At 37.6% G+C, this 27,693-nt stretch overlaps 1 protein-coding gene across 1 annotated transcript in view; it reads right to left on the bottom strand.

The window, feature by feature from the left end:
- Positions 1-953: 953 nt before the first annotated feature.
- SLC12A2 (solute carrier family 12 member 2) overlaps positions 954-27,693 on the bottom strand; it is a 101,421-nt gene continuing 74,681 nt past the window's right edge. Inside the window, exons 15-27 of the mRNA XM_077817407.1 lie at positions 27,145-27,244; positions 24,338-24,449; positions 21,996-22,136; positions 21,629-21,735; positions 19,633-19,712; positions 15,422-15,562; positions 14,734-14,781; positions 11,203-11,325; positions 10,495-10,606; positions 8,378-8,464; positions 5,982-6,117; positions 4,870-4,937; positions 954-3,857 (exon numbers count right to left, since the gene is read on the bottom strand). Of these exons, the coding sequence (XP_077673533.1) occupies positions 3,722-3,857; positions 4,870-4,937; positions 5,982-6,117; positions 8,378-8,464; positions 10,495-10,606; positions 11,203-11,325; positions 14,734-14,781; positions 15,422-15,562; positions 19,633-19,712; positions 21,629-21,735; positions 21,996-22,136; positions 24,338-24,449; positions 27,145-27,244 (1,391 nt within the window). The 3' untranslated portion in view covers positions 954-3,721. The remainder of the gene's footprint in view (positions 3,858-4,869; positions 4,938-5,981; positions 6,118-8,377; positions 8,465-10,494; positions 10,607-11,202; positions 11,326-14,733; positions 14,782-15,421; positions 15,563-19,632; positions 19,713-21,628; positions 21,736-21,995; positions 22,137-24,337; positions 24,450-27,144; positions 27,245-27,693) is intronic.

Here is a 27,693-nt window from a genome sequence, read left to right as displayed (position 1 = left end):
GAATTCTTGTTCTCATCCAATCATTCATACTAGGAATCGGAAAAATTCCAAAATGAATTAAGAAGGCTAAGTCCTCCAGCTCTCTTGGGGGAGTCATGGCTTTGAGAGCTCAATTATTTGCCTGGCTTCTTTAAAATAAGATGAGGAAAATAAGAGTTCTGATTCTTATTTGAGCTTTCTTAGTTTTCCAATTAGAAGCTTAGAAACTTGGGAACTTAACATGACAATTTAAATGATAGAGATAAAATTAAAACTCATGAGCAGGTAAATAAATTAATGGTCTCTTCTCTCTATATTTTCACTAGAAAGCAATGAAAACGTAGCGTTAAAACACAATAGAGAGAAACTGGTAAAATGGAAATATTGGGGGTTACTCCAAAGAAGTCTCCAGTTTGTCAGAAAAAAAATATTTAGGAGTTGCATCTAATACATTCAGAGGCAAAGAAACAAAAAAGCATACCTATTGTGAGTACATTTTCAAGTATCTAATATCACATTTAAACAAATAGATTATCAACATTCTATATACTGGGGTAGGTCTGCATTCTTTCTAGTGGACTTTGAGGAATGTACAGTGTTTTGGTGGGGGGGGGGCAGGGAGAGGAGTTATTTTGTGTAAACATATCTTCCCTTCAAAGGTTTGGCATTCGGCTCAGGAAGGTTAGATGCTATTCCTTTCTAAGCCAATTGACATCATTAACTTGGTAGAGAGTAGGTCTGCCATTTGACACCACCACCAGTTGTGCTCCCAAACCATTCACTGGCGGCATGGTAAATTAGAAATATTATATTTAGTATAATAGCGGTCATCTGACATCATTACAAAATTGCAGTACACATTCACATATCAGGAATCACAGAGCATGCTTGTCATGCATCAGGAAAGGACTGAAAATACTGCAAACCTTTTTCAATAAAAATAGACTATGTTGGACAATTTTATTGAAGTCACTTCCTTTTATTGCAGTGTCCCCTTGTACAAAGTAGTAACTGCAATATTCAATGTTAAAACATTAGAAAAGCATGTGTGACAGTTACAGTACAGTATTATCAAAATATTACATTTTCAAACCCAGTGGATAACTAAATACCCAACCAAGCTCAAATCTTTAAATTAATTCCATAGTTCATTTTTAAATATGTAATGTCAGGAAAGCATATAAAAAGAATGTATGTAAAAGAAAAGAAACCTAAATACAGTCAAACAAATGAACAAAAAAATAAATAATTGATTTCTTCAGCTATGGTTGCTCCTTCTAAACCCATAAAAAGAAATTTCATCAACAGAAATAATGCAATTGCCATGCGTTAATGAGAAATTATATATTTCAAGTCATTAACAATGATTGGAACTTAAAAAAAATTTGGCTTCAAAATCAAAGTTTATATAGACTAAATAGAAATTGGAATGACTGTCACTAGCTAATATCGGTTGCTCACAATTACTAGTAACTGTTGAAGTTTATTAGAGTGTTACAATAAATCTTGAAACTGTTGATCTGGTGTCTAGTGTTAGTGAAGTTTTGAGAGTGCATATGTGAAAAGCATCCTACATTATTTTACAGACTACAATTCCCTCCCCATCCCCAAATGCATATTTAGATATATTTTATATAATTTTATACACATATATGCATGTATGCACACACTTCATTTGGTTCCTGCATTACAGATAACAAGCAATGGTTTCCTGAATGGACAAAACTTTAAATAAGTGTACCTGTGCACATTTTCAAGATAGCAGCACTAAGTTCATGCCTTATTGTCCATCTGTTTAAAAACAAAACAAAACAAAAAGAACGAAACATGGCAACGATTCCATGTTCACTGAATAAGGAGACATCCCTACCACCTCAACAAGCACTGCAAAACCTGTAACAGACACAATTAGGCTGTTACATTTTTTTCTGTAATTAAACAGCACTATTAGAATTTGTTTGATTATAAATTGTGTCTTAACCAGGCCCATGTTAGCATTAATTTACTTTGTACTTGGCAGCAAAACATGCTGCTTTTAAAAAATTGAAACAATTTAACCAATTCAGATCCAGACTGGTAGAAACCAACTGCAAAAATGGAGATTTTGTGACTTACCAATGACCTGACTACAGCATGCACTGTGGATAAAGCGTAGAACACATCTCCAATTGTCACTACTTCATGCTGTATCTTACTTCACAATGACTAATAGCTTTGTCCTTCAAAAGGAACTATGAGTATTTAATATAATGCTATGTTAAGCATAAAAATAAACCTTTTCTAAGGATCATCTTCAATGAAAATCATTGAAACACTAGCAATGTGACCCAGTAACATTCCCAGTACTAATATCTAGAGGTTGCAAAACGTTTTAGGCAATCCTTTCCTGAAAAATATATAGGAATTTAAAAAATAGTTCATATTACTCACCTTTGTACAAAGGCTCAAGTGAAGATTTTTATTTATGTGTTAGAAGACTAAATTAGAAAGTAGTCAAAACATACACTGGAAGGACACAAAAATTGGCAGTTTTTATTAAACATGAAAAATGTGTAAAGTATCATGTATGATGGTCTAAATTTCTAGATTAAGCCTGAGTATTTATTTAGTAAGACTAAATGTGAGGTCTGACAACTGAATGAATTGACCTAAAAACAGCTCCCCTAATAACCAGTGGTCCATTTAACCATTTGATGAAAGATTCCAAATTTTAGTTTTTACATTTTATATTGGATGGTGTAGCGAGATTCCACATAGTGTTTACAGTATTCTGTTAGATGGCATCACATTGCTCATATTTGCTCCTTCAAGCCTTAGGTTAACACTTTCTTCAAATAAACTAAATGACACCAAGATCTGAATGCCAGGAATTAAGACAGGTCCTCTTCTTTAAAAAACCTAAAATAATCCAAAAAGCTATCTTCAGCCTACAACAGGAATACAGTTACATATTAGAGCTAAAGACTGACACACTAACCTTCACCAAGGTAGCCAAAGTTATATGCATCTCAAATTTTGAATGGAAAGAAGGGCACAATGTCAAATCTGAGAAAAAAAGGTCCTCCCATCATTTGTCTAGCACAATTAGTTTTAAGGGTACAAGTTCAGTAGTACAAAGTCTTGGACAATAACATTATGATTTTTTTATTCCAACTGACCTGCCCTACCTTTGTTTCAAATCTAACAGGTATCATTAATACATTCTGAATAGAAAACACAGTACTAAAAATAATAGCTTGATGGAAGACTGAAAAGCAGCATTCATTTTATTGCAAGATGGAAGAGACTAGAAACTAAAGGACGTTTGAGCTAAAGTCTTAGTTGAAGGCAGATGTTGACATTCTATCTAAATGTACAAAATTGGGTGTATAGATGCAGTTTGGTTAATTTCAGAAGGCACCTCAAGGCTAAAAGGCTTTTATAAATCTATAATCCTTTCATTGATCAAAAATAAAAACACTTTTATTGCTGCTATTCAAGTAGCAAAGAAAAAGCTTGTTTTGTTGTTCTTCAGTCTAACAAGGAATCCTCCCCCATTAAGCAAGATTAAGTTATAGAAGAATTTGAATAAAACTGAAGATTTCACAACTTTAGAAATATAGTGACTTTCCTTGTGTGCTTTCAAGTCAGTAGAACAGTGAAAGAAGTGTCACTTTTTGCCTTTGTGATGTTAATAATCTTAGTCACTCTCTTCCAGGCACTGAAGTACCATTTCGTCACAGTTGCACGTTGCGCAGTATGTTTAGGAATAGAAGGTAAGAACACTCTGATGATTCCCACGAACAAGAAGGATTGGTGGCAGGTCTTTTGATAGAACTTCTAACCAGGCCATGTATAGTGCACTAGATACTGCACCTTTTCGTGCAACTGGCAAACTCCTACAATTTGAAGAACAAAGAAAAAGCAAATGGAAATGAAGAATGGTTTAAAAAGCAAGTCAGACTACTAGTAGTACTGCCTAAATACAAAAAATACAATTTGAAATAATAAAAAGGTAGAAATTACTAAATGTTTAATTCTAACCCATTTCATAACCTTTTCTGTTTTTTAGACTACATGTAGTCAGTTCACAATCCTGAGTGCAAAGAAATTAATTAGTTCTGAGCCAAAACTGTCTTTAAAAAAAGACACACTCTGCTACATGGACTCAATTGTAACTTTTTTTTTTGGGCATCTCAAGTTTCACCTTAAGTCTACCCACTCCTGAAATTTTCCAAGGGTGGGGCTGGGGAGGTGATGGAATCAGCATTTCACTCTTGTGGCTTCATTCAGAATGTTTCTCCAGGCGCGGAGAACCACAGTCACTCTCCAAATCTTGGCCAAGATAATGCTTTTGCTTCAAACAGTCTATAGTCACATTCTCTGCCACCAGCCCCTCCAGAGTATTGGTGGAATCCTTCAATTCTTGCCTCACTGGAAACAGTTAAATCTTTATTTGTATTGCTCAAGTTTCATCTTTTTACTGCTTCAGAAAGCACTGAAACCTTACATGACTTTGTACAGAGAGCAGGATGTGTGAAATTAAAAAGAATTTCTATACTGAAAAATTTGAAATCCAATTGCACTGTAAGTGGGGATGACAGTACAAAGAATATGCAGAGACAGGTATGATTCAGGCAAATGGGATATATGGTAGCTGTAAATAGAAGATCTTTGTTTTTAAAGAGCAATTTGAAGGCAATTGAGAACAATTAATACACAAGCAGCAGAATGCCTGTAAGTGTCACAAGCCAAATTACAAAGCATTCTCTCTCTAATTCTACCTTGTACTCTAAAAGACTGTACCTAGGATAATACACAAAATAAGTTGTATTACCTGTGTAACCGATATAGTAATAGAGTTACTGTATCACTGTGAAAATAGTATAAAAACAGTCAACCTTTACTTACATTACAATTACATTAGCTGTGCTTGAATGTTCTTTCAGCAACTCATTTAACCTAATCTGGCGGTAGCTCTGTAATTAAAAAGGAAAAAAAAAATCAACCCAAACTCGTTAGGGAGATCTATTCATTATTTCAACAATCCAGAATCAAGTACAATTCTTATTTATGCAAGAAATGTGCAAAAGGAGGTCAAAATGGATTGCTGTGTTGTTTAAAATAGTGTATCATTCCCTCCAACTTTTAATAAATCACTTGGGTTTGTAAAGTAAACATATGTCCCTTCTGTCCAAACTTCTACCCCCTCAGTTGCCTAGAACAAGAGAGGTTGCTGGATTCCTTCCAAGGTTCTGTTCTTGAACACTCATGTCAGTTTCTAGCTAGCAACTTATAAAAGTGAAGCCCTCACCCCGAGAGATTTCTGGCTGCTGGAAGGGAGAAGAAGATTCCTTCCTATTTCCCTATTCCCCACAGACATCTACATCCTAGAACCACCTGTTGTGAGGTTCCACTACTCTACCCTCCCTCAGCATTCTAGATATTGCTGTGCTGGCCTGTGCCTGCTATCCAAGACTCCTGTACTAATCCACCCCTTTCTCAAGTCACCATTTTGGGTTCTCATCTTCCTCTTCTCCTCCCAGCTCCAGCACCTGCTTCTCCAAAAGTCAAGTTTACCTAATTCTTGTATTTGCTCTGCTTCCACAGGATTCTGAACAGCAGGAGTAGACCATAACAGCTGTTAGTCTTCCTGTGTTTATATTTGCAGAAGCAATCAAGCTGGCTACAGACTCAGGAAAGAACACTGCATTGGTCCATACCCACACAGGTTGTCTTTTTAATTATTGGGACTAGAAATCCCTTTTAAATTAAAATTTCTGCAGTTACTGATGACTTAGGCCCCGCGGGGAACATTTCCTACTGTCCAATGATGAATGAGCAAGTGGAGTTTTCAAGCCTTTTCCCACCTGACTTCTCTCACACCACACCCACTTTGTAATAGAGCAAAGAAGCTTAAAAAAAAAAAAAAATCAACTCATTAAAATGGGGTATATGGGACACAGTAGGATCACCACTCTATCAACAGCCAACACAATAAATTAAAAGTTATAAAGGGATACCTTAGTTTTGTAAAGCTCAAGTTCATTATCTGTTATTCTCCAAGGCTCATCTTCTTTCATTTTATCTGCAATGTCTTGTTCTTTATCATCTTCATGAAGTCTGAATGGCTCAACCATTTCTTCAAAAGCTGCAATACTAGAAGGATTTTTAACCAATATTCACATTAAAAATAGATACTGTTACTCTTTTCTTTGCATGTGTCAACTGTGATTTTCCATGCAACAGAAAAATATTCCTAAATATAAGTCAACTCTTGTATGGTTTGTGGTTAACTAGTAGAAGTAATGTCAACTGAAATTCTCATTCCTGTGTTTTGATATTAGAAACCTGCTGGTTTGTGAAAGATAAATAAATAAATAACACCTATGAATATTAATATTTTAAGCAGCTGTTAACTATCAAACTTAATAGTGTGGGAACTGTCTTTTAGATTTCAAAATTTACATAAAAATTGATTTGTTTTTTCTAACAACAATCTAGACTGAAGATCATTAACAGAGAAGGAAGTGCCACACTGGCTTCAACTCCATATAGAAATGTAAGAAAAACATTTTAAAAGAAAATTACAAGCTTCAAGAGGGAGAGTATCATCCTTCTAGAAATTTGATGATATAAGGAAATGAAGAAGCGTAAAAAACAAACACCTATCAATTTAACTCAAGTAGATATGAGAGAAATTGGAATTCAATTACATTTTGATGATAAAAGTTTTGGTTAAATACATTTTACACTTTTATTATTCTATGTAGATCACACAACACATGATCTCAGAGTGAAGAAATCAAACTAACTCCATGGGTCACCAGTATTAAATGAGAACAAAAAAAAAAACAAACCACAAACACTTCTGTTATCATGCAGTCACTTTAAACTCTATTTCTGTGCTAAAAAACTATCTGTAGATACTTCACAATTTAGTAAAATTCACTGCAGCATGCGTCATAAATACTGGAACTCAGCACATTCTGGACACACTCACTCTTACCCCAGGCACGCTTCTTACCTAATGGGGATATGAAAAGGTGACAGACAGACGTACACCATCCAGAAATTTCTGTGGGAATTCCCAGCAGCTCACTTTAGAGTAACTTTAAATCCACTTTGTGTTACTGGACAGGCACAAATGGGATTTCATAGGGCAGAAGACCTGGCCCAGTACATTTATCATGGATGGGTCATACTGCAGAGATGCCTGAACTCTACCACATCAGGGGCCATTTAGGGAATTTGCTCAAGACATGCACAAGGCTCATATTTGCTGTGCATATTAAATTTATCTGAGATCAAAAATGTCCCTAACTGTACAGCTAAAGATAGAAAGCTAAACAGCCTGATTTTCAAAATGGTTAAGCAGTTCCTCCATGGCTGAATTTTAACACTCTGTACTTTAGGCACCTTTGGAGTTAAATTCTGCATCACTTTGTGCCAATTTCTGCTGTAAGTCCCTGAAGATTACATACATGTGTCTCAAAATGCTTTACCTGCCCCCAACCGCTGTCATATCAATTAGGATATTTAAAAGACAAACACTGTTGACAATCTAGGAAGCTATATAGTTTGCTCATCTACAATATATAGTTTCAGTATAAATATTTTATCAAAAAGTTTCTGATGATTAATACTTATCCATCAAAATAATGAATATGTACAACTCATTTTAGGAATTCTAGACAAATATTTCCAGCACCTGCCAGGCTATGTTGAAAAGCAACTGGCTCAGATTACTCTGCTACAAGAATTTTCAAAAGACATTTGGACACATATTTTATAACTTTTATACACTGGACAAGATTTCAGGTGGAAGATGAAGATCAATCTTCTGATCTCTTAGGTCTTATAGGACATTCCATCATAAAATGGCACTAGCAGTATTAGGAATCAACTGCAGGCAGCCAAATTGTTCAAGCTTGAGAAACAGAAATATTTAATGATTCTTTGGATAAGAAAATTTCAGCAGGACTTGGATTTTCTCATTCATTCACTGAGCTGATTAATACTGACACACAACTGATTTAAAGATCAGGCTATACACATCATTTTGGGTTTAGAGATGTATATGATTATGGATAAGATAAGCATACACTAGTTTTATCTCCATTTCTACCATCTTTCAATTAGGGTAGAATTACTGTAGTTAACTCATTTTGTTGGAATTAGAATCTAGCACTTTTGTGGTATCTCGCTAATTAGGAGATTCTAAACCAATACTGAATTCGTGGCACTAAGAGCTCCCCCCCTGCACTGTTCTCTGAAAGCTTATGTCTTTGTAACCATGTAGTTTACTTATCAAAATACATACGTAGAGAATTATATGCTTTATGCTTTTCGTGTTAAACAGAAAAATGAAGAATGCAACTAGTAAATGAGGTGTCTTTCTGGAACATTTTCAACTCACTTTTCCTTCTTTGGCTTTGTATTAATGTCTCCAAGTACCATGATGTCTGAGAAGTCTATCCGAAATTTGCTGAGCAGAGTAGCCATCCTAAATTTCAAAAAATATAGATATATATTATATAATATATTTTGTCAGTTAACATTTTTATAGGGCTGTTTTTACAGAACAAAGACATCGACATTCATTCCAAAAGCGATCTAATTTGGAACTACACAGGTAAGCATAAAAAAAGAGAATGAGGCAGGGCAAGGGTTTCTACAAAAATCATACAAATGCTCTGTTTAGACATTGGCATGTCTGGACGGCTCATTTAAAAGTATGCTTAATACAAAGTATTTAAAGTTTTTAAGGAACTGAACACTTCACTGAAAACTGCCCATAAAAAACTGAGACACCTGAACACAAAATAAATGTTTAGTTTGTGATCTGTTTATCACCAGACGTTGGGATTTCCTGCAACAAAAATTACATGCAGTCTCCAGATGTTTAAGAGTAATTCAAACAAAAATACTGCTTCATCAGAGGTTGCAGGAGGAGATTTAGCTCAGCCTTATGTACTTAAGCCAACACAAAACTTTTGGACAACAGAATCAATCAATCATTCTCGTTACGCCAAAAGGTTCATATACCATAACTTATTTGTAAGCCAGACAGCTGTTTTACAGAACAGAACCAACAGATTTTCCAAACTTTTAATTCCCATCACTAGAAATGCAGCATTAATTTTCTTCAAGTGTTAGGGTTTTCAGAAAAATAACTAGGGGAACTTTTTAAAAAATAAAAATAAATTGCTGTTAACAAACACACACACTATAGAAATGCTCTCTGAGAGCTAGTTGCCTTTATATAATCATACCAGGATGTACCTGAGCATCCCGAACTGTCTGGAACATAGTACGCATTGGGGCCATACAAAAACCTTTGCATGGCACCAAATATTTGGAGCAGAGGTTATAAAAAGACTGTAGTCTCAACCTCTTCAGTCCTTCTGCTAAACCCAAGAGTCCTATGACAGTAGAACTCTAAGTAAAAGAAGAAGATGGGAGAGAATTGTGATTATGTAGAGGTTCTTGAGGATCTGTAGTTACTATAATAATTTTCTTCTTCTTCCAAGTGGTCTCTTTCTTGTTAAATTTTAAGCAGGGACTGGTGAACTGCCCTCCAAAAGTAAACATCAGATCTAAATGCCACATCAAGAGGTTAGTGGTGTGTTAAAGTGTGTACAGAATTTCAGGTAGCAGCCTTACAGATATCTGTGATGGAAACATTGAGATATGCCATCAGTGCCACCGTAATTCTGACAAGAGCGATCTTTAAGGCCCTAACGTACCTTTCAGTTTCTTGAATGCCTTCTCATTCTGTTCAAGGATATTTACAGTACGGGTGCAAAATTTACCACTTTTTTTTTTTATAAGCATGTCCAATCTTAAACTAAATAGTCAAACTCTTCTGTAATCACCCTTGACTGTCCTGTATTACTTTTTAGGGAAAGAATGAGAAAAACTTGTAAATATCCCACAGTTCAGTAGACCTGCCTTAATTTAAGGCCCAATTCTGTGACTTTTTCTTACTAAGTTGAGCTAGGGCTACCAATTTGAGTCCCTGTTTCTTTACCGTATTAGATGAGATATCTGGCACCTATCCATTTTGTATCTAGGTGTTGCCCTAACCTAACAGACTATTCTAACCTTGCAGAAGTGGGGTAGTTAACATACCATCATAATGGTTCTTAGACTTATCTTGTGAATGCAAGTCAACATTTATGATCTGTTGTGGTTGGTCATATTAGTTTCAGCTCCCTTTAAAAACACAGCAAGAAACAAAGTATTTGCCAAATTGGAAAAAAACACAACAATAGTAAAGGCAACATTTTCTTTATGATTACATCTCTAAAGCTAAAAGTAGCTTAAAATGTTTCAAATGCTATTTGTTATTTTAAACAACATGATCATGTGCTATGTTAACTAGTACCAAAAAATTAGCATTCAGGTACCTCCCAATTCAAGTGTAATAGGAAAAGGTCATTATTAAATAAGAAAAACATTTACCTATTGTGCCTGATAACAAGAAGTTCCATAATACCATAAATGTTTTATTTAAAATTAAGGTTAACTTACGCTCGCCTGTCATGATCGATCCTGTTTATTTTTCCACCAATAAACACTCTGATCTTACAGTCTTTCCATTTTTTCTTGGTTGTCAGAAGATAAGGAATCAACAATGTCAAACCTGCATTAGACCAAATATTTAGAAATACACTGAGTAACTAATATGCAGTGTCAACTTTCTATTTAATAGTGTATAGCAACAATTTATATATGGTAGGAGCAAAGCTCTATGTTTGTCACAGAGGTCATGGATTCTCTGCTGCGGCCGGTGCACCTGGCCTAGGGGCTGCCTGAGCAGCTCGGGCAGCCCAGGGCCAGGAGCACCGGCTGCTGCTGTGGCAGTTTTGGCCACCTCTGCCCCTCTCCGCCTCCCAGCAGCAGGAGTTTGGGTGTGCGGAGGGGGCTCAGGGCTGGGGTGTGGGGCGGTCAGGCTCCCGGGAAGGGTGACAGCAACCCCCCGTCCCTCCCTGCAGCTCCGATTGGCCAATGGGAGCTGCAGATCCGGGGCTTGGGGCGGAGAGGAGGCAGCACATGGAGCTAGGAGCTGGGGTTGCCACTTCCCAGGAGCTGGGTAGAGAGCCTGCCCCAGCCCCACCAACCCCCCCTCCCCAGCACAGTCCATGACTTTTACTAAAAATACCTGTGACTAAAATGTAGCCTTTGGCATGAGTGATACCCATTACCAAGTGCTTTTATCATCATTACAAATTATCTTACCCCCATCATCAAAAAGCCACCAGACATCAATAGTATTTTTGCCTTGTTTCTTCTGAAACTGAGAGCTAGCATCAAGAAGTCTTTGGTCAGCCAAGTTTAAAGGAGAACGTGGGCCTTTCGAGTCTAGCAAATTGAGAAAAAGAGAATTTGTAAAAGATTTAAGAAAAACTGTGGCTTAATCTCAAACACAGAATTGTAGAATTGTTAAATCTAACGTCAGTACTGGGCAAATTTGTTGAAACAATAGCAAAGAATAAAATTGTCAGACACATGGAAAAATATAAATTGTTGCACAAAAGTCAACATGGTTTCTGTAAAGGGAGATCATGTCTTACTAATCTATTAGAGTTCTTTGAGGGGGGTCAAACAAACATGTGGACAAGGGGGATCCAGTGGACATAGCTTACTTAGATTTCCAGAAAGCCTTTGACAAGGTCCCTCACCAAAGGCTCTTACGTAAATTAAGTTGTCATTGGATAAGAGGGAAGATCCTTTCATGGACTGAGAACTGGTTAAAAGACAGGGGACAAAGGGTAGGAATAAATGGTAAATTTTCAGAATGGAGAGGAGTAACTAGTGGTTTTCCCCAAGGGTCAGTCCTAGGACCAATCCTATTCAACTTATTCATAAATGATCTGGAGAAAGGGGTAAACAGTGAGGTGGCAAAGTTTCCAGATGATACTGAACTGCTCAAGATAGTTAAGACCAAAGCAGACTGTGAAGAACTTCAAAAAGATCTCACAAAACTAAGTGATTGGGCAACAAAATGGCAAATGAAATTTAATGTGGATAAATGTAAAGTAATGCACATTGGAAAAAATAACTCCAACTATATATACACAATATAATGGGGGCTAATTTAGCTACAGCTAATCAGGAGAGAGATCTTGGAGTCATCATGGATAGTTTTCTGAAGACGTCCAAGCAGTGTGCAGCGGCAGTCAAAAAAGCAAACGGGATGTTAGGAATCATTAAAAAAGGGATAGAGAGTAAGACGGAGAATTGCCCTTATATAAATCCATGGTACACCCTCATCTTGTATACTGCGTACAGATGTGGTCCCCTCATCTCAAAAAAGATATGCTGGCATTAGAAAAGGTTCAGAAAAGGGCAACTAAAATGATTTGGGATTTGGAATGGGTTCCATATGAGGAGAGATTAAAGAGGCTAGGACTTTTCAGCTTGGAAAAAAGAGGAGACTAAGGGGGGATATGATAGAGGTATATAAAATCATGAGTGGTGTGGAGAAAGTGAATAAGAAAAAGTTATATTATGGGAATAAGTAAATAAGAACTAAGGGCCACCAAATGAAATTAATGGGTAGCAGGTTTAAAACAAATAAAAGGAAGTTCTTCTTTACTCAAAAAGAAAAGGAGTACTTGTGGCACCTTAGAGACTAACCAATTTATTTGAGCATAAGCTTTCGTGAGCTACAGCTCACTTCATCGGATGCATACTACTTTACTCAGCGCACAGTCAACCTGTGGAACTCCTTGCCTGAGGAGGTTGTGAAGGCTAGGACTATAAAAGGGTTTAAAAGAGAACTGGATAAATTCATGGAGGTTAAGTCCATTAATGGCTATTAGCCAAGATGGGTAAGGAATGATGTCCCTAGCCTCTATTTGTCAGAGTGTGGAGATGGATGGCAGGAGAGAGATCACTTGATCATTGCCTGTTAGGTTCACTCCCTCTGGGGTACTTGGCATTGGCCACTGTCAGTAGACAGGATACTGGGCTGGATGGACCTTTGGACTGACCCAGTATGGCCATTCTTATGTTTTCCAATATTTGTATTGTTAAAAAAAATTCTGACTTTAAAAATATTTATTTTCAGACTTTATAGTTTGTTTAAATGGACTTGTAAAAATGCACACTGAGATAAGTTTAAAGAGTTTGCAGACTTCTCCAGCTAAACCTACTGTTCTGAAAGATTAAAAACTAAACAGGAACAACAAGCAGACCTTTGGTAGATAAGCACAATTTGCAAGACCTTCTCTCTCTCTCTCTACGCTTATAGCTCCATCAATCTGATCCAAACATCAAAAAAACATATTTCAGAGCAACAGTGGGTGCTGCTCCATGCATCTCTCATACTGAAGAAAAGACCTGCTGCTCTTGTTTCACCAAAACACATCTGTAGGTTCTTTAATATTGTCAAGTTTTTTTACCAAGACAAAAATCGTAGAAAACTACAACTTCTGAAGTATTATTTTAATTTCTTACATTTAAAAAAAAAAAAAGAAAAATATATAGTTAAATGCATTAAGGAAGTTAAGATTGTAAACAGACTCCATTTTGATGCTGAATATGTATGTAGTATTTTACGTACAGAATAAGATGTTTTGCAGGTTCCAGGGCTTAGAAAAATTTTACAAAACATTTAGTTGCTGTAATTAAAAAGGTGGAATTTTTAATTAGATAATGAGACTATAGATATAACTGAGAAAGAAACTAAAATGACTTTCTGAATAAACCTAACAGACACAGAAGTGAAATGGATGGATTAAAAAACAAAACAACACACCTTTCTACCTCCTTCTCAGTCAAAATTTAGATTTGGATACAGCAGCCAGCCACTTTACTTGGTATTTAGCTTCTAAGCCAAAAAGGTATGAATTTGATTTTACAAAACCCAAAAATATTCCTGATGTGAACTAAAATTGACTGAATTAATACATTTATACAGAGCTTGAATTAGGTCACTACACAATGGTACAAAGCACACTGGCACTTCTCCCAAGCCACCATCTTGTGCTCCACAATCTCTGCTTTCATTTAAAAAGAGGTAAGTTCTCTAGTGTTTATAATTCTGAAGAAATCCTCCCTTCACATTTGAGGTTAACTGATTAAGCAATGTTTGCCTGACTCTGTGGAGAGCCTGGAACAATAACTCTGAAAAGTTGAATAGTCCCATTCATTTCACTGAAGTATTCACTAAGATGCCCAAAGTATAATATTGATAACTGTTTCATTGCTTGTGGAAGCATAAAGTAAGCTGCATAGTTTACTGAGTGATGTCTCAGATATTATAATGATGATCTTATTAAAATCTATACAGAAAGGAAAGAATTAGAAGTTTGGCACCAGGACTGAGCAGCATTTCAGAGAGTACAACTACCTTATTCCTCCCCTCCACCCCAAATCAAGGAACCCAGACAGGCATGTGAGCCCCACCAAGGAACCCAGCAGACCTCATGCACACATTCAAACCCCACTGAGGCAGAACCAAGTTCAGGAAACCTCATAAGCATGCACAATCAATCATATTTTGAACGTATGCACATCTAGTATGATGTGCGCTGTTTCTGCCAATTCATGTGAAGAAAGCTTATTTTGTGAGAGGACTTAAGAGTACCACCACCTTTTTCTACCACCACAATTTGACCCCTGAATTTCCTAATCCAAGTTAAACAGATATCCAGGATACCATCCAATGGTTGATACTCTATATATAAAAGGAGTGAGAAAAAAGAAAATGGAAGGTAGCAGTATGGAAAAAATGGATTGTAACAAAAAGATGGAAATGCCTGCCTTTTTTCAACAGTGGTTGTGTTGGAGTCTTGCCATCTTCTTCCTCCTCTGGAAGATGTTTATAAAAAATAAAAAATAAAGGTTAATATCCTTTGTGGAGTTAATGAAGATAAAAGTAGCGTACACATTCAGAAAATGACACATAAAATGAAGCAGCACACCGTGAGAAAATAACCACAACATGGATGAGGATTAACATATCCTGTAATAATGATTAGCTCTTTAAAATGTGTTAATACTTCACATAGCCATAGAGTTTGTCTTCAAAAAAGGACAAGAAAAACATTTCCTCCATATATGAATGCAAGGTGTCTTGACTCATTTTTTAAAATGTTCTTTTAGTGTGCATTTAATTAAATGTTCTAGTTTAAGCCCAACATTTCTTAACCTTGGTGGCTTAGAGTTAAGCTTGCATATAAAGATTTGACCAAATTTTCAAGAAGTTCTGCATTCCTACAGTTTTCATTATCGCTACAAAAAATGACAAGCTTTTTATTTAGGTGCCTAAGATCTTGGAGCCTTACTTTATGCATCAAGGTTTTAAAAATTTTGCTTACACTTTCTAAGTGACTACTCAAGTAATATGCAGACAGTGTAAATGCCTGGGAAGGCCAAGAGAAAAAAAAACAACATTGTAATTCAACTCTGTAAAAAGAACGGTCCAATCTCACAGCTCACTAGAAGTTACCTTTATGCAGACCAGGAGTTTTTTCACTGGATGGTGGAGAAAAAACCTTAGATGTGTCTGTTTCAGTCTTTTTGCTATAGTCCACATTTACTACAACATCCTTTGAACTTGGAGATTTCTCTTGAGAGGACAGTAATTCTTCTGTGACGAGATAAATGATTAATATTGATATCATTTCTGATTGCAACATTAAACATACTTTTAGCTTGTAAAAATGATGTTTTATGGATAATTAATGATATAATAAATTAGAAGATATAGCGCTCTGGAGAAAATCAACTGTTTTATACAACTTTATGAACAGCAACAACATGTTACATACATAGAAATTCTACCTCTGAAAGTAAGGAATTATTTTAGGTTAGTCCCAGATTATACCTTTTCAAATTCTATAGGCATTGAACTACATCACTCTGTACACACAGAGCTAATTCACCTCTATGGAGCTGGAGAAAGTAAGGGGTTTGAATCCTCATATTTACATTATGTCAGATTGTTAGTATGAGAAAGGAACTGAAACCTGGGGCCTTTGGTATAAAATAGATCCTAAAAATTTATGATCAATTTCTATCTCAAGCTGAGCATTTTTCCAAAAATATTAAAAGTCACAATACTATAATTCCATAAAATTGCTTGCTCAAGGTGGCTTGTCCAAAGTCTAGTGAGTAAGAACACACCTCATTTCAGCAGACAAGCTCAGACAAAGGCCTTTTTGAACAGAAGATGACAATAATAGAGGTAGTTAACTATTGACGTAATAGAAAAAGGCACAGTAATGTTAAAAAACCTGGTCAAAAACAGATTTCTCAGCTAGAAGTTATCAGTTAAGTCAGCAATGGCTCCAGACAATTAAGACTGCCTTAAGTTTGAGACCAGTGGTAAAGCTGTCAGGAACATATGATCCCTTCCATGAGGTATTAGATTAGTGAGGGGTGGTAGAACTGCCTACTATGAAGATTGCCTGACACTTCCCACTATAAGACATAGTCCTCAGTGGCTTATAACTAAAGCTATGTTTTTGTCACGGGTATTTTTAATAAAAGTCACAGACAGGTCACCGGCAGTAAACAAAAATTCACTGCCTGTGACCTGTCCATGACTTTTACTAAAAATACCAGTGAATAAAAATTGGAGGGGGAGGGACTGCCCGGGGCCCCGTGGGTTTGGGGGGAGGGCAGCCTGGCTGCTTGGGGCAGCGCCCGCAGGTGGCAGCACATGGCCCAGGACCCCTGTAGGTGCTGGGGGGGATTAGCAGGGCTGGCAGGCTCCCTACCTGGCTCCACCACTTTGTCGCCCAGCAGCAGCAGAGAGTTTGGGTGGGTGAGTGAGCAGGGGGTTGGGGCACGGAATGGGGTGAGGCGGGCTCTGGGAGGTGCTTACATGGGGAGCTCCCCGGAAGTGGTGACATCCCCCTTGCTCAGCTGCTAGGCGGAGGTGTGGCCAGGCAGCTCTGCACACCACCTCCAGCCAGGGCACTGTCCCCGCAGTTCCCATTGGCCACAGTTCCTGGCCTATGGGAGCGCAGAACTACCTGGCCACACTTCTGCCTAGCAGCTGAGCAAGGGGGATGTCACTGCCTCCAGGGAGTCTCCCAAGTAAGCACCGCCCAGAGCCTGCTTCACCCTGTCCCGTACCCCAACTCCCTGTTCCCTTCACACACCCAAACTCTGCTGCGAGGGGGGTGCGGTGGCCCAAGACTGCCCCAGCAGTGGCCAGTGCAACTGGCACAGGGGCTACCTGAGCTGCCTGAGTCAGGAACACCAGCTGCTGCAGAAGTCATGTAGGTCACGGAATCCATGACTTCCGTGACAAACTCGCAGCCTTACTTATAACTTTACCAAACTTTAACTGTTTGGGCTAAAGTTTTCCATGCCAATTGTCTGCCTCAGAATGAATTTTTTGGGAAAGTTTTAGGCAAAATGGGTAAGCCACTTTAAAAGAATGTGACTAGGGGGAAAATAGGTTGTTTTGACCATGTTAATTCTGTCAAACTTTTATTTGAAAGCCTCTCGTGCCCCTCTGCTTTAGAGTGGCCTTGAAGTTTGGCAGTGTATGGCCTTTTTGTTAGGGACCTGCTTTTGCTGTCCTCTACGAAAATCCACCCAAATTTGGTCAAGTTTTAAGATTTTGACAAATCTGTTTGCACAACACATACTACTTAGATTATAGCAGCTAAATTCCATGAAGATTTAATCTGCACTGGTCACACTCCAGCCTAGGGATGAGAAGGATTTTCCCTACGATTGCAGCTCTGAGCTGCTTTAGACTGGAACCCAGTGGGTTGTGGGCAAGACTGAGATTGGATGAATCCAGGTGGTGGGAGTGAAGACTCAGAACATAAGAATGATCATACTGGGTCAGACCAAGAGTCCATCTAGCCCAGTATCCGACAGCAGCCAATGACAGATGCTTCAAAGGAAATGAACAGAATAGGACAATCAAGTGATCCATCTCATTGTCCAGTCCCAGCATCTGGCAGTCAGAGGCCTAGGGACACCCAGACCCTGGTGTTGCATCCCTGAACATCTTGGCTAATACTCACTGATGGAACTAGCCTCCATGAATTTATCTAATTCTTTTTTTAACCCAGTTATAGTTTTGGCCTTCATGACATCCTCTGGCATTTAGTTCCAAGGTTGATTGTGCATTATGTAAAGTACTTCCCTTAGTTTGTTTTAAACCTGCTGCCTATTAATTTAATTAAGTGATCCCTGGTTCATGTGTGGTGTGAAAGGGTAAATAATACTTCGTTATTAATTTTCTCCATACAATTCATGGTTTTATAGACCTCTATCATATTCCCCCGCACTTAGTCATTTCTTTCCCAAACTGAAAAGTCTCAATCTTTTAATCTGTCCTCATATAGGAGTAGGACTGGCTAGGCAAGGAGACTGGGGACAATAAGCTGGGTGTTTGTGGGGTAGACAGGAAGCCTCAAGGGTGAAAACTTGGACTGGCTGATCAAAGAGACTGGGATGAAAACCTGAGGAGTGGAGACCGGAACTGGCTAGGTGAGGAGCAAAGGACTGGACTGTTAGACGTGGGGTGGGGAACGGATAGGACAAGGGCAGGTTGGAGGGGATGGGGCAGCAGGGATCACACTCAGGGGGAATGGGCAGAAGCTCTGTGGTAACTAGAGCACACTCCACTACCGAGCTCAGAATGGAACCCAAGAATCCTGAGTCTCACCATTCTTCTCTTATCAGCAAATATCTGGGAAACCCTCTGGCAAAATATTTTATCTTTCCTCTAATACTGGTCCACACAGAATATGACAACCTACTTCTGCTATTAGTCGCTCAGTTAGCTCAAGTGGAAGAGGCCTTTGTGGTGGATTTAAAGGTTCCAACTCTGCTGATGACCCATTTGGTGTCAGTATGACATCACATGATAAATTATTTTTTATTTTTTAACCTAGGAAATTATACACAGGAAAACTACACTAAAACAACACAATTAAGGTTACAAAGTCAATAAATGCCTGAATTAAAAATGAAACCCTGGGATAGTTTTTAATTACATCATCTAATATCTAGTTAAGTGCTTGATTTTGCCACCTTAATAATGTTCTTTTAACATAATGTTTAATACAAATAAAAACTAAGTCTATAAACTACTTTCTTTGAATCACCATTAATTTTTTGCATTAGAAATGTATTATCTTTATTGTTTCCTATTTATCCAATGCAGATGTATCATCTCCAGGCTTTTTATGTCACTGGAATGGAAAAAACTTGCCATGAAAGAATCCAAAATGTCTTTGGTCATGCAACTTTTGTTAAATCAAGTTAAATTTTCTAGACTGCGGATACTTTTTTAATATGCAATATTGATTTTCTGGCCCCATTTGAGTTTGAACATATATTAGTAAAATATTAAATCCTTGGGGAAATTTAAGTATGTAGGTGGTTACAAACTGAAGAAAATAATGTATGTAGACCTGTTTCTAAAAGAAGTTAGAATACAAAACATAGAACATTTATCATTAAAAGCAACCCATCAGTAACAGAAGTCATATCTACTCCATCTAGTTTTATTTTGTACAAGGTTAACAGAAGTATTTTTAAGTTGACAAAATATTAGAAGTAATTATAAACACTAAATCTCTATATTTTGCTTGTAGGCGTAACAAATAGTTTATAGAACACTTAACTGCGTAAAATTTGGCTGTTCTATTTTTCTCTTTTTCTAGGAGGCAAAATAAAGCGTACCTTGTCCCTGAAGATGAGAAATATCCAAGCCTTCCTTTAGGCGGATGACAACTACACCATACTGAATGTCAAAGGCATCACTGTAAAAGGGTAAAGAAGTTGCATTTTTGTCTTGTTCTCTTTTTCTTTCTCAACAATCCCAATTGAGATTTTTCTCTTGGACTTAAGCTTCATGTACGTAAATTGTACTTCACAGATTTTAAGTCCCAAACTATTAAGCCACTTCAGAAGACTGAATACCATATGCTGAAGTGTAATGGACAGCAACTGTCTCCATTTCACTTCGTTTCTAATATTGCAAACAGTGATCAAATGAAATACAAACAAACCATTCTAAGCTCCATGGGAAAGGTGAAAGCGTGTGTGTGAAATTTAATCCTTTTGAGCAATACAGGACAATTTTTTTTCACCAGAAGTCCCAAAATATTTTATAAGAGATTTATAAGAGATCCTAACTTGACAACTACAAATTCCAGAGCGGTCTCTGAAAACTATAGGCACTGAAAGAAGTTTCAAAAATACACAAAGTAACAATTAATGAATGCAGTGTGCATGGAATTTAATGGTAACTATTTTTTACAAATTACAGCATTCATAATAAAGAAGTCAGGTTTCAAGACAAGTTCTAGCTGACTCTGGTTTCCATTATGTGTAAAAAATTCTCTCCTTAAAAAAGCAAGGAAATTAAGAGAACAGACTTCGTTAATGAAAAATTAGTCTGTAAGTCTGATTACAAGTTAGGAGAGTCCAAATCAAAGTTCCAATAACAAAGGAGCTTACCCATATTGCACGTTTTATTTTTATTTGACATTAATACTTAGTATATAAAATGTCACAGCAACAGAAGACATCCAACCAATCATGGCAAACACTTCTTGAATCTCTGTTGCACAAACACCCTAAATATAGAAGGCTATTTCTTCCAACACAAGTGGATTCACAAGCTCACATGGAAATCACCAGACAATTCAACTGTCAACCAGACAGACCATGTATGTATATTTAAGAGATGGGCATCTTCCTTGAGGGATATCAGAGTTAGCAGAGGAATAGATGTTAGCTGAGATGGAAAAAAAGAGCAACACAGGCACAAAGCAGTTCAAAGGCAAAGAAATGCAGATCAGATTCCACCTTGCAACTGTTCCAGTGTTTTACAGGACCAGACTAAAGAAAGTCTGGAAGACACATGGTCAAATTGGAAGATGGCAGGAGAAATAGTGGGCCACCAAAAGAGGGCAGAAGAAAGATGCATGGATTATATCTGGAACATGGGCAGTGACTGACTAAAAGAAAGTTCTGAATTCAAAAATGTAACAGTGCAAGACAGGTAGAAATCTTTGAGGCTGATGCAAGATACAGAGAAAATTACAAAGAAATAAAAAGAGATGCAGGCAAAACAACAATGCCTGGGCTCAGGAGAAGGCTGCAGAGGCAGCAGCACAGAAGGGAGAGTACAAGCAGCACAGAAGGGAGAGTACAAGCTTTCAAATAGTGAAAGACTTCCCAGGAAAACCAGACTGTCAGAGGTCTCTCCATGGACAGATGCTGAAAATGCATGACAAAAAGTCTAGAGGCTTGAAAGAAGATTTCCATTCTATATTAAGTTGTTCACAACTGATGATCACACACAGGGTCAAGAGAAATGCTAACACTAAGTTAGAAATAGCAGAGTGATCAACAACAGCTGATGAAATTAAAGCCACCAGAGGCCTCACATCGGGGAAAGCTCCTGGGGTTGACAAAAGTAATAGCTGACCATCAATAATACCTACCCACATTGAAAAACAGCACTAGAGTACTAGATTTACTGAGGCGATTTCAATATTAATTATTTAAAAATGATGTTTGGGAATACTTGGAAACAGTTCAAAGTTTTTAGATGAATACTTTGAAATAGCAATGATTACACTCTGCTAGAGGTACAAGCAGTTCTTCAGATTATATATTCTTGTTTACTGTATTTGGTAAAAAGAACAGTTCTGCATTTTGTACTCACTGAAATAAATTGATATAGGTTTCCACATCCCTCATGTCAGCTTGTTTCCAATCTTTCTTAAATCCAACAACAAGAGTGTTTGGTCTCATTCGACCCAGACCAGCAGCCTAAGAACAAAGCCAATCAAGCATTTTTAAAATACTAAAAAGTATTATATTAACTGAAGGTAAAATAAGAAAATGTTCTTACTTGCACAAAACAATTTTTTTAACAAAAGCTTTATAGTAGTAGAGTGAAAATATTGCATAATTATGATGCAATTTCAATATGCATGCTTGAAAGTGTAAAATATAAAATGCAAAAATGTCTGTACTCTTCTGAGGCCAAATCACCCATTAGCTCAAACAAAAGTGCAAGAGAAGGGTACCTGCATCAAGTACTGTCCCCCATCTCTCAAATCCTCTGCATGTACTGGTGCATAGAAGGCCTTCATTTTGTTTTTAATAAGCCACCGCTGATATCTGGCCAAGTCAGTTGACAATTCTTTAATGGCTTGTCTGCGAGGGCCCTTTAAAAAAATGTACTACTATTAGTCCAAAATGCATTTTAGAATAATCACTACTGGTTATTTTCTGAAAAATAGATTTCCTTTGTACAGTTGCATGAGTGCATTGATAATTAACCCAAAATCAAATCTAATACACTTCAAATTCAAAAGATATTTTTGTCACTTCAAAACAAGAGACCTATCAACACAAAGTAAAATTGACTCAGATGGCAATAATAGGTCTTCCTTTCTTAGATACATGTTCCTGTGCTTTACTGGAACAAGAATTCTCAAGCTCCAGTTGCTTCACCAGCAGGCTTGTCCTCTGCGATAAAAACAACAAGGGTATTTTTGTTTTGTTTTTTTGTAGCAAAAAATATAGATATAGGCATAGTTATAGGTTAAGTACACATCAGGTTTTGTGTGGCTGCTTGTGTCCCAGCAAGTTTAACTGAAATTGGTGATCTGTTTTAATTTCCATATAAAGATGCTAGTCTTCTCCCCAATGGCAGCCACTACCTTAAATAAACCCAGATCTCAGCCACTTCTGATGGGGTCCTGTGGCATGCAGTTGTTTCCTGCCAGATTCACTAATACATGAAGTAGTTCACAACAGAATCTGGTTAGTTAATCCTGGATCACCTCAGATTACAATGGCAAGGTGAGAGGCTCAGCCACTCTGACAATTGCCTACAATTTAAACACATACTCCTTCCCCCCTATGAATCCTCCCTTAACATCTACAACTAGCTGGACCCTTTGCCAGTCTTTTGTAGTTGAGTTAATTTGACTCAATTACCATAACCCCTTCAAAACTCGCTGAACTTCCATCCTGCTAACAAACTCTCTTAATTCTTCAGTTTTTAAAAATCACTGCCCTTATCTGAATAGTAAAGTGTTCTGTTTAAAAACAGCACTGAAACAAAACTTTGAGCTTGAAGATTTTGACTCCAGTGATTTGAAGGGAGCACTAACCCAAACTGTGGGTATCTTTAGCTTTGGAGAAAAGCTTCAAATACAAAACAAAATTTAAAAATAAAGATCTAAAGAAAATAGTCTAAACGTGGTAATTTACACTGGTATTTTTATAGAAACTCAAGAGAGTTAGGTGCCCAGCACCTATTAAATTTCAATAGGATTTGAGTGCTTAAATCTGGGCTCTGATGCTAAGAGCCAGGTGGGCAGCTGTGAGGAACCGCAGATGGATCCTCCACCTGCCCTGAGTGGGGGGCCTGCTTGGGCCCCACACCCAGGTCAGGTGGAGGGTCCACTGCGGCTCCCCACAGCTACCTGCCCAGCTCTTATCGTTTACAGGCTGCAGCTCCGAGCTGTAGGGAGGCTGGGTCCCTCCACCTGCCCTGGGCAGGGTGCTGGGACACTGGGCATGGGGCTGCTCAGGCCCTCTACAGCTGCCAGCGTGGCTCTCCCCAACCTGGCTCCAGCCGGAGGAGAGGGGGGAGGTGTGGCTCGGAGCCGCAGCCCAGCCATGGTAAGAGCCAAGCAGGCAGCTGTGGCGGCCCCTCCACCTGCCCTGGGCTTGGGACACAAGTAGCCCCCAGGCAGCTCCACAGGTTTCCCCCTTCCCTGTGGGTAGGCCAGCCAGGGAGCCACGGTGGACCCTCCACCTGCCTGCAGTGCAGTGGGGGCGGGGGGCGGGCTGAGAGCAGCCCCTGGCAGTGTCCCTGTCCCCCATGCTCCCTGCCCAGCCAAGGGCAGGTGGAGGGTCCACGACTCTGTTCAGGCTCCCCACAGCTGCCCCCACGGCTGTCCCCAACCAGGCTTCTTCCTTAAGTTGGCATGTTATACTAAAGAAGTAAAAGCAAACTGGATAACACGGAAAGCAAATATCAACCTTATTTAGCCAAGCATGCTTTACCCCCCAGGATTAACGAACTGAAACACTGTTTATCTTTAAGCATCTTTGTGTCCAAGACTGTTCATTTTATAAAGTTACAAAATTATTCCAGGGGAGGAGAAAAATCTAGCAGTGATGTACATATTAACATTTTGAAGTTATCTGCTATGCTAGCATTTCTAAGGCTTGCACGAAATTACAATATACTTTGTGCTATTATGAAAGAGAAATCCCATGAGAGGTTATCAGTAAATCTCAGCTTCCAGAGAAGTGGGAAATTTGACACTTTACATTTGAGAATAATAAAAGTAGTTATGGAAAGAAGCCAAATTAGCTTGTTTTTTTAAAATGCAGAAAAAATACTTACCATGTGTATATGACCACAGATCATCAAACCCACATTTTTTGTGAAAGCATGGACAAGATGAACCAAAGCAGGACGTGAGTTTGGAGCACCTGTCATAACAAGGCATTGAGGCCTAGAGTTTTAGATTTAAAAGAAGAAAAATTAGAATTCACTTATTTCCTTTGTATTGATAAAAACAACTTTTAAGTAATTTGCAACTGACTTTAGAATTGTGAAGATAAATATCTTCACAGATCACAGGATTGCAAATGCATATATTTGGAGTGAGAAATGGGGCATATTAATTATATTATGGAAAATTTATGTAGCATTGACAACCTTTAACAACCATCAATTCTTTTTCCCTGCCTGCTTATTTCATCAGAAACCAATGAATGGCAATATCTATCTAAATCCAATACATTTCAAGGAAATATGTGGACAAATTGGAGGAAGTCCAGACAAGAGCCACAAAAATGATTCAAGGTCTAGAAAAACATGACCTATGAGGGAAGATTAAACAATTTTTTCCAATTTTTTCAGTCTGGAGAAGAGAAGACAGAGGTGACATGATAACAGTTTTCCAGTACCTACAAGGTTGTTATAAGGAGGAGAGAGGTAAATTGTTCTCCTTAACCTCTGATGATAGGACAAGAAGCAATGGGCTTAAATTGGAGCAACGGTAGTTTAACTTGGACTTCAGGAAAAAATTCTTAACTGTCAGGGTGGTTAAGCACAGGAATAAATTGCCTAGGGAAGCTCTGGAATCTCCATCACTGGAGATTTTTTAGAACAAATTTAGAACAAACCTTTCAGGGATGGTTTAGGTAGGGCAGGAGACTTGACTAGATCACCTCTTGAGGTGCCTTCCAGTCCTGTGATTCTATAAATTTAACTGAATTTGGTATATAAAAGTACAGAAACAAATATTCTTCAAACTAATAAGGAAAAATCACTCTGTTTATTTGTAACTTTCAGATTCTCTTTATGTAAAGAGTCAAGATGTTTAATAAAAAAGTTAAAATAAAGAAATTCAGACAATAAAGCCCAATGTTCTGTCAAGTTACTGAAGTGTCTGGCATGAGTGATGTGACCTGGCTGGTACTAAACCTGCTGAATAAGGAAGAGTGGATTGTAATTGAACAACAAAAATATGAATGCCTATCAGCACAGGAGTCATAAGATCACTTGTCAACACCTTTCATTTTCCCTTTTGTGGGGAAAAAGGGAACACAGCACAAGGAGTAATGTTTGTTTTCTCTAACTTTCATAAACAGAAACCCTGATGTAAAGATTTAGCTAGCCCTCATTTTGATAGCTATATTTATACAATCACTACATCCACAAACCAGCAAGCTTCCCCAATCAAAACAAGTAGGTAAGTCTCAATCTTGCCAAGACATAACAAATGTCTGGGCGGGGGGTTTTTTTTGGTTTTTCTTTTTGTTTAAAAGAACCAATAGCAACAAGCGTTGTCATTTTAATACCAAGTCATTTTAATACCAAGGCAAGTCAGTCTTATAACTGACTGTTCTAAATACCAAAACATTCTCTACTATAAACTAATTAGCATTTGAAATAAGAAAAATTATTTCCTACCCTAGAAAACAAAATCATAAAAAGTATTTCCAATCCAATCTTAAAGGCCTGCTCATTAGCAGAAGTATGTTCACTCTTCACATTAACACAAGTAGGAAACCACTTTTGGAAATAAACGTTTGATCTAGGCAGTTAAGTGATAACTAAATTGATGTATAAAGTCAAATTCCACTGCCAAATTCATCCAGTTTGCGTATTGCTGACAGTCACAAAATTATCTTAGTTTATAAGTTAAGAAGTCTCTTACATCTTCAGCAGTAACAAAGAATTTACAATCAAAACTCAGCTGCCAATTTTGTTGTTTATACACAACACAAAATAGTAGCCAACTTATTTTTTTAAGCTATATTAGCTCAGCAGTGATGACAGCGTTTCAGTGAAGTAACCAGAAACTTAAACACACAGGGAGAAATGTCATTTTAATATTTTATAAAACCACGTTCATGAGACTAGCAGGATTGCCTATTAGTATGGTTGCCTGACACTTCCCATTATAAGACTCAAGTTTTCAGTAGTTTATACCTTTGCAAAATTAACTGTCTGGGCTGACATTTTCCATGTAAGGCTGATTTCCATCCCCATAACTAGGGAAACCTTCCACATCAGGCTGATTTGTTCTGAAAAAATTCAGCCACAGCAGTGGAGTCATTTCCAAGAAAAAGGTTAGAGACATATATGTTGTTTTCCTCATTTTATTCCATAATATAGTTACTCCACTATGGAAATATACTAATTATTCCAGAATAGTTTTCACATAAGGAACTATTCCAAAATAGCTATTGCAGAAGAGCTTGTTCCACGATAATTATTCAGGTCAGTTTTCCCATTATCCTAATCTTACCACCTTGAAATCACACAGTATTTTCTCATTATATGCTCCCTTCACATATGGGCAGATTTCCAAGGAATTAGCAAGATTTCTGCATCCCATGGCTGCAAATCCTCCAAGATTGTGTTGCTGTTGCAGTCTTTGTCAAGAATGAACATGCTGCCAGAGGCAGGAGTAAAGTGAAGCTGAAACACAGCCTTGTGATGGATGTTCCTGTCCCAAGATCCAAGCATGTGTTAGAATATCTTAGACTTAGAGATTTAAAGCCAGAGAGACAGTTTCATATAAAGAGTTGTGGATTCTGGAAGCATCAAAACCCTGTTTTGCTGAGTGCACAGTTTAGTGAAAAGAGATTTTTCTAACTTCCACACTATGCCTCGAGCATGAGCATATCTGTTACCTGAAATTTTTTACATGGTCTTCCACGCCTGTAAGACGAACAGAATGCTGCAGTGCACTTAGGTAAGTCAAGGCTTGTGTAGAGGATCCCCAGTTCACATCTGTGGGAAGATTTGTTTTAAAAAATTTAATATTATGCCACAAGTTATTTTGACTAATATAAACCATTTTCTCAAACTAAAAATTTAGTGTCTGATTGTTTAGCTCCAACATCAACTGAAAATTAGGTAAAATCAAATTAAAATTAGAGTATATTCCTACTGAAAGCAGGCTAAAGTAAACCCAGCTTGTGTTTAAGTTAAGGGAAAAAACCAGTTAAACTCTACTGTAAAGAGGATAATTCTGTAATCAAATCAAGTTTTCTAGATAACTAGATGTTTCATATTATACAGTCAAATTTAGAAGTTACTTAAACTGACTTATTTCAAAGAATTCTATGGTGTTTGACAAAAGCTATGAAATCTTTGTACAAATAGGTTTTGTAGCTATGCTACTCTACAGCAAAAGGAAAATTTAGCAAGGTAAGCATAGTTTGTCTGTTGATTTAAAA

The sequence above is a fragment of the Eretmochelys imbricata genome, chromosome 5 (assembly GCF_965152235.1).
Source record: "Eretmochelys imbricata isolate rEreImb1 chromosome 5, rEreImb1.hap1, whole genome shotgun sequence".
NCBI lineage: Eukaryota > Metazoa > Chordata > Testudines > Cheloniidae > Eretmochelys > Eretmochelys imbricata.
Note: the sequence above shows the minus strand (reverse complement) of the source record. Positions and strands in the feature narration are given on the sequence as shown.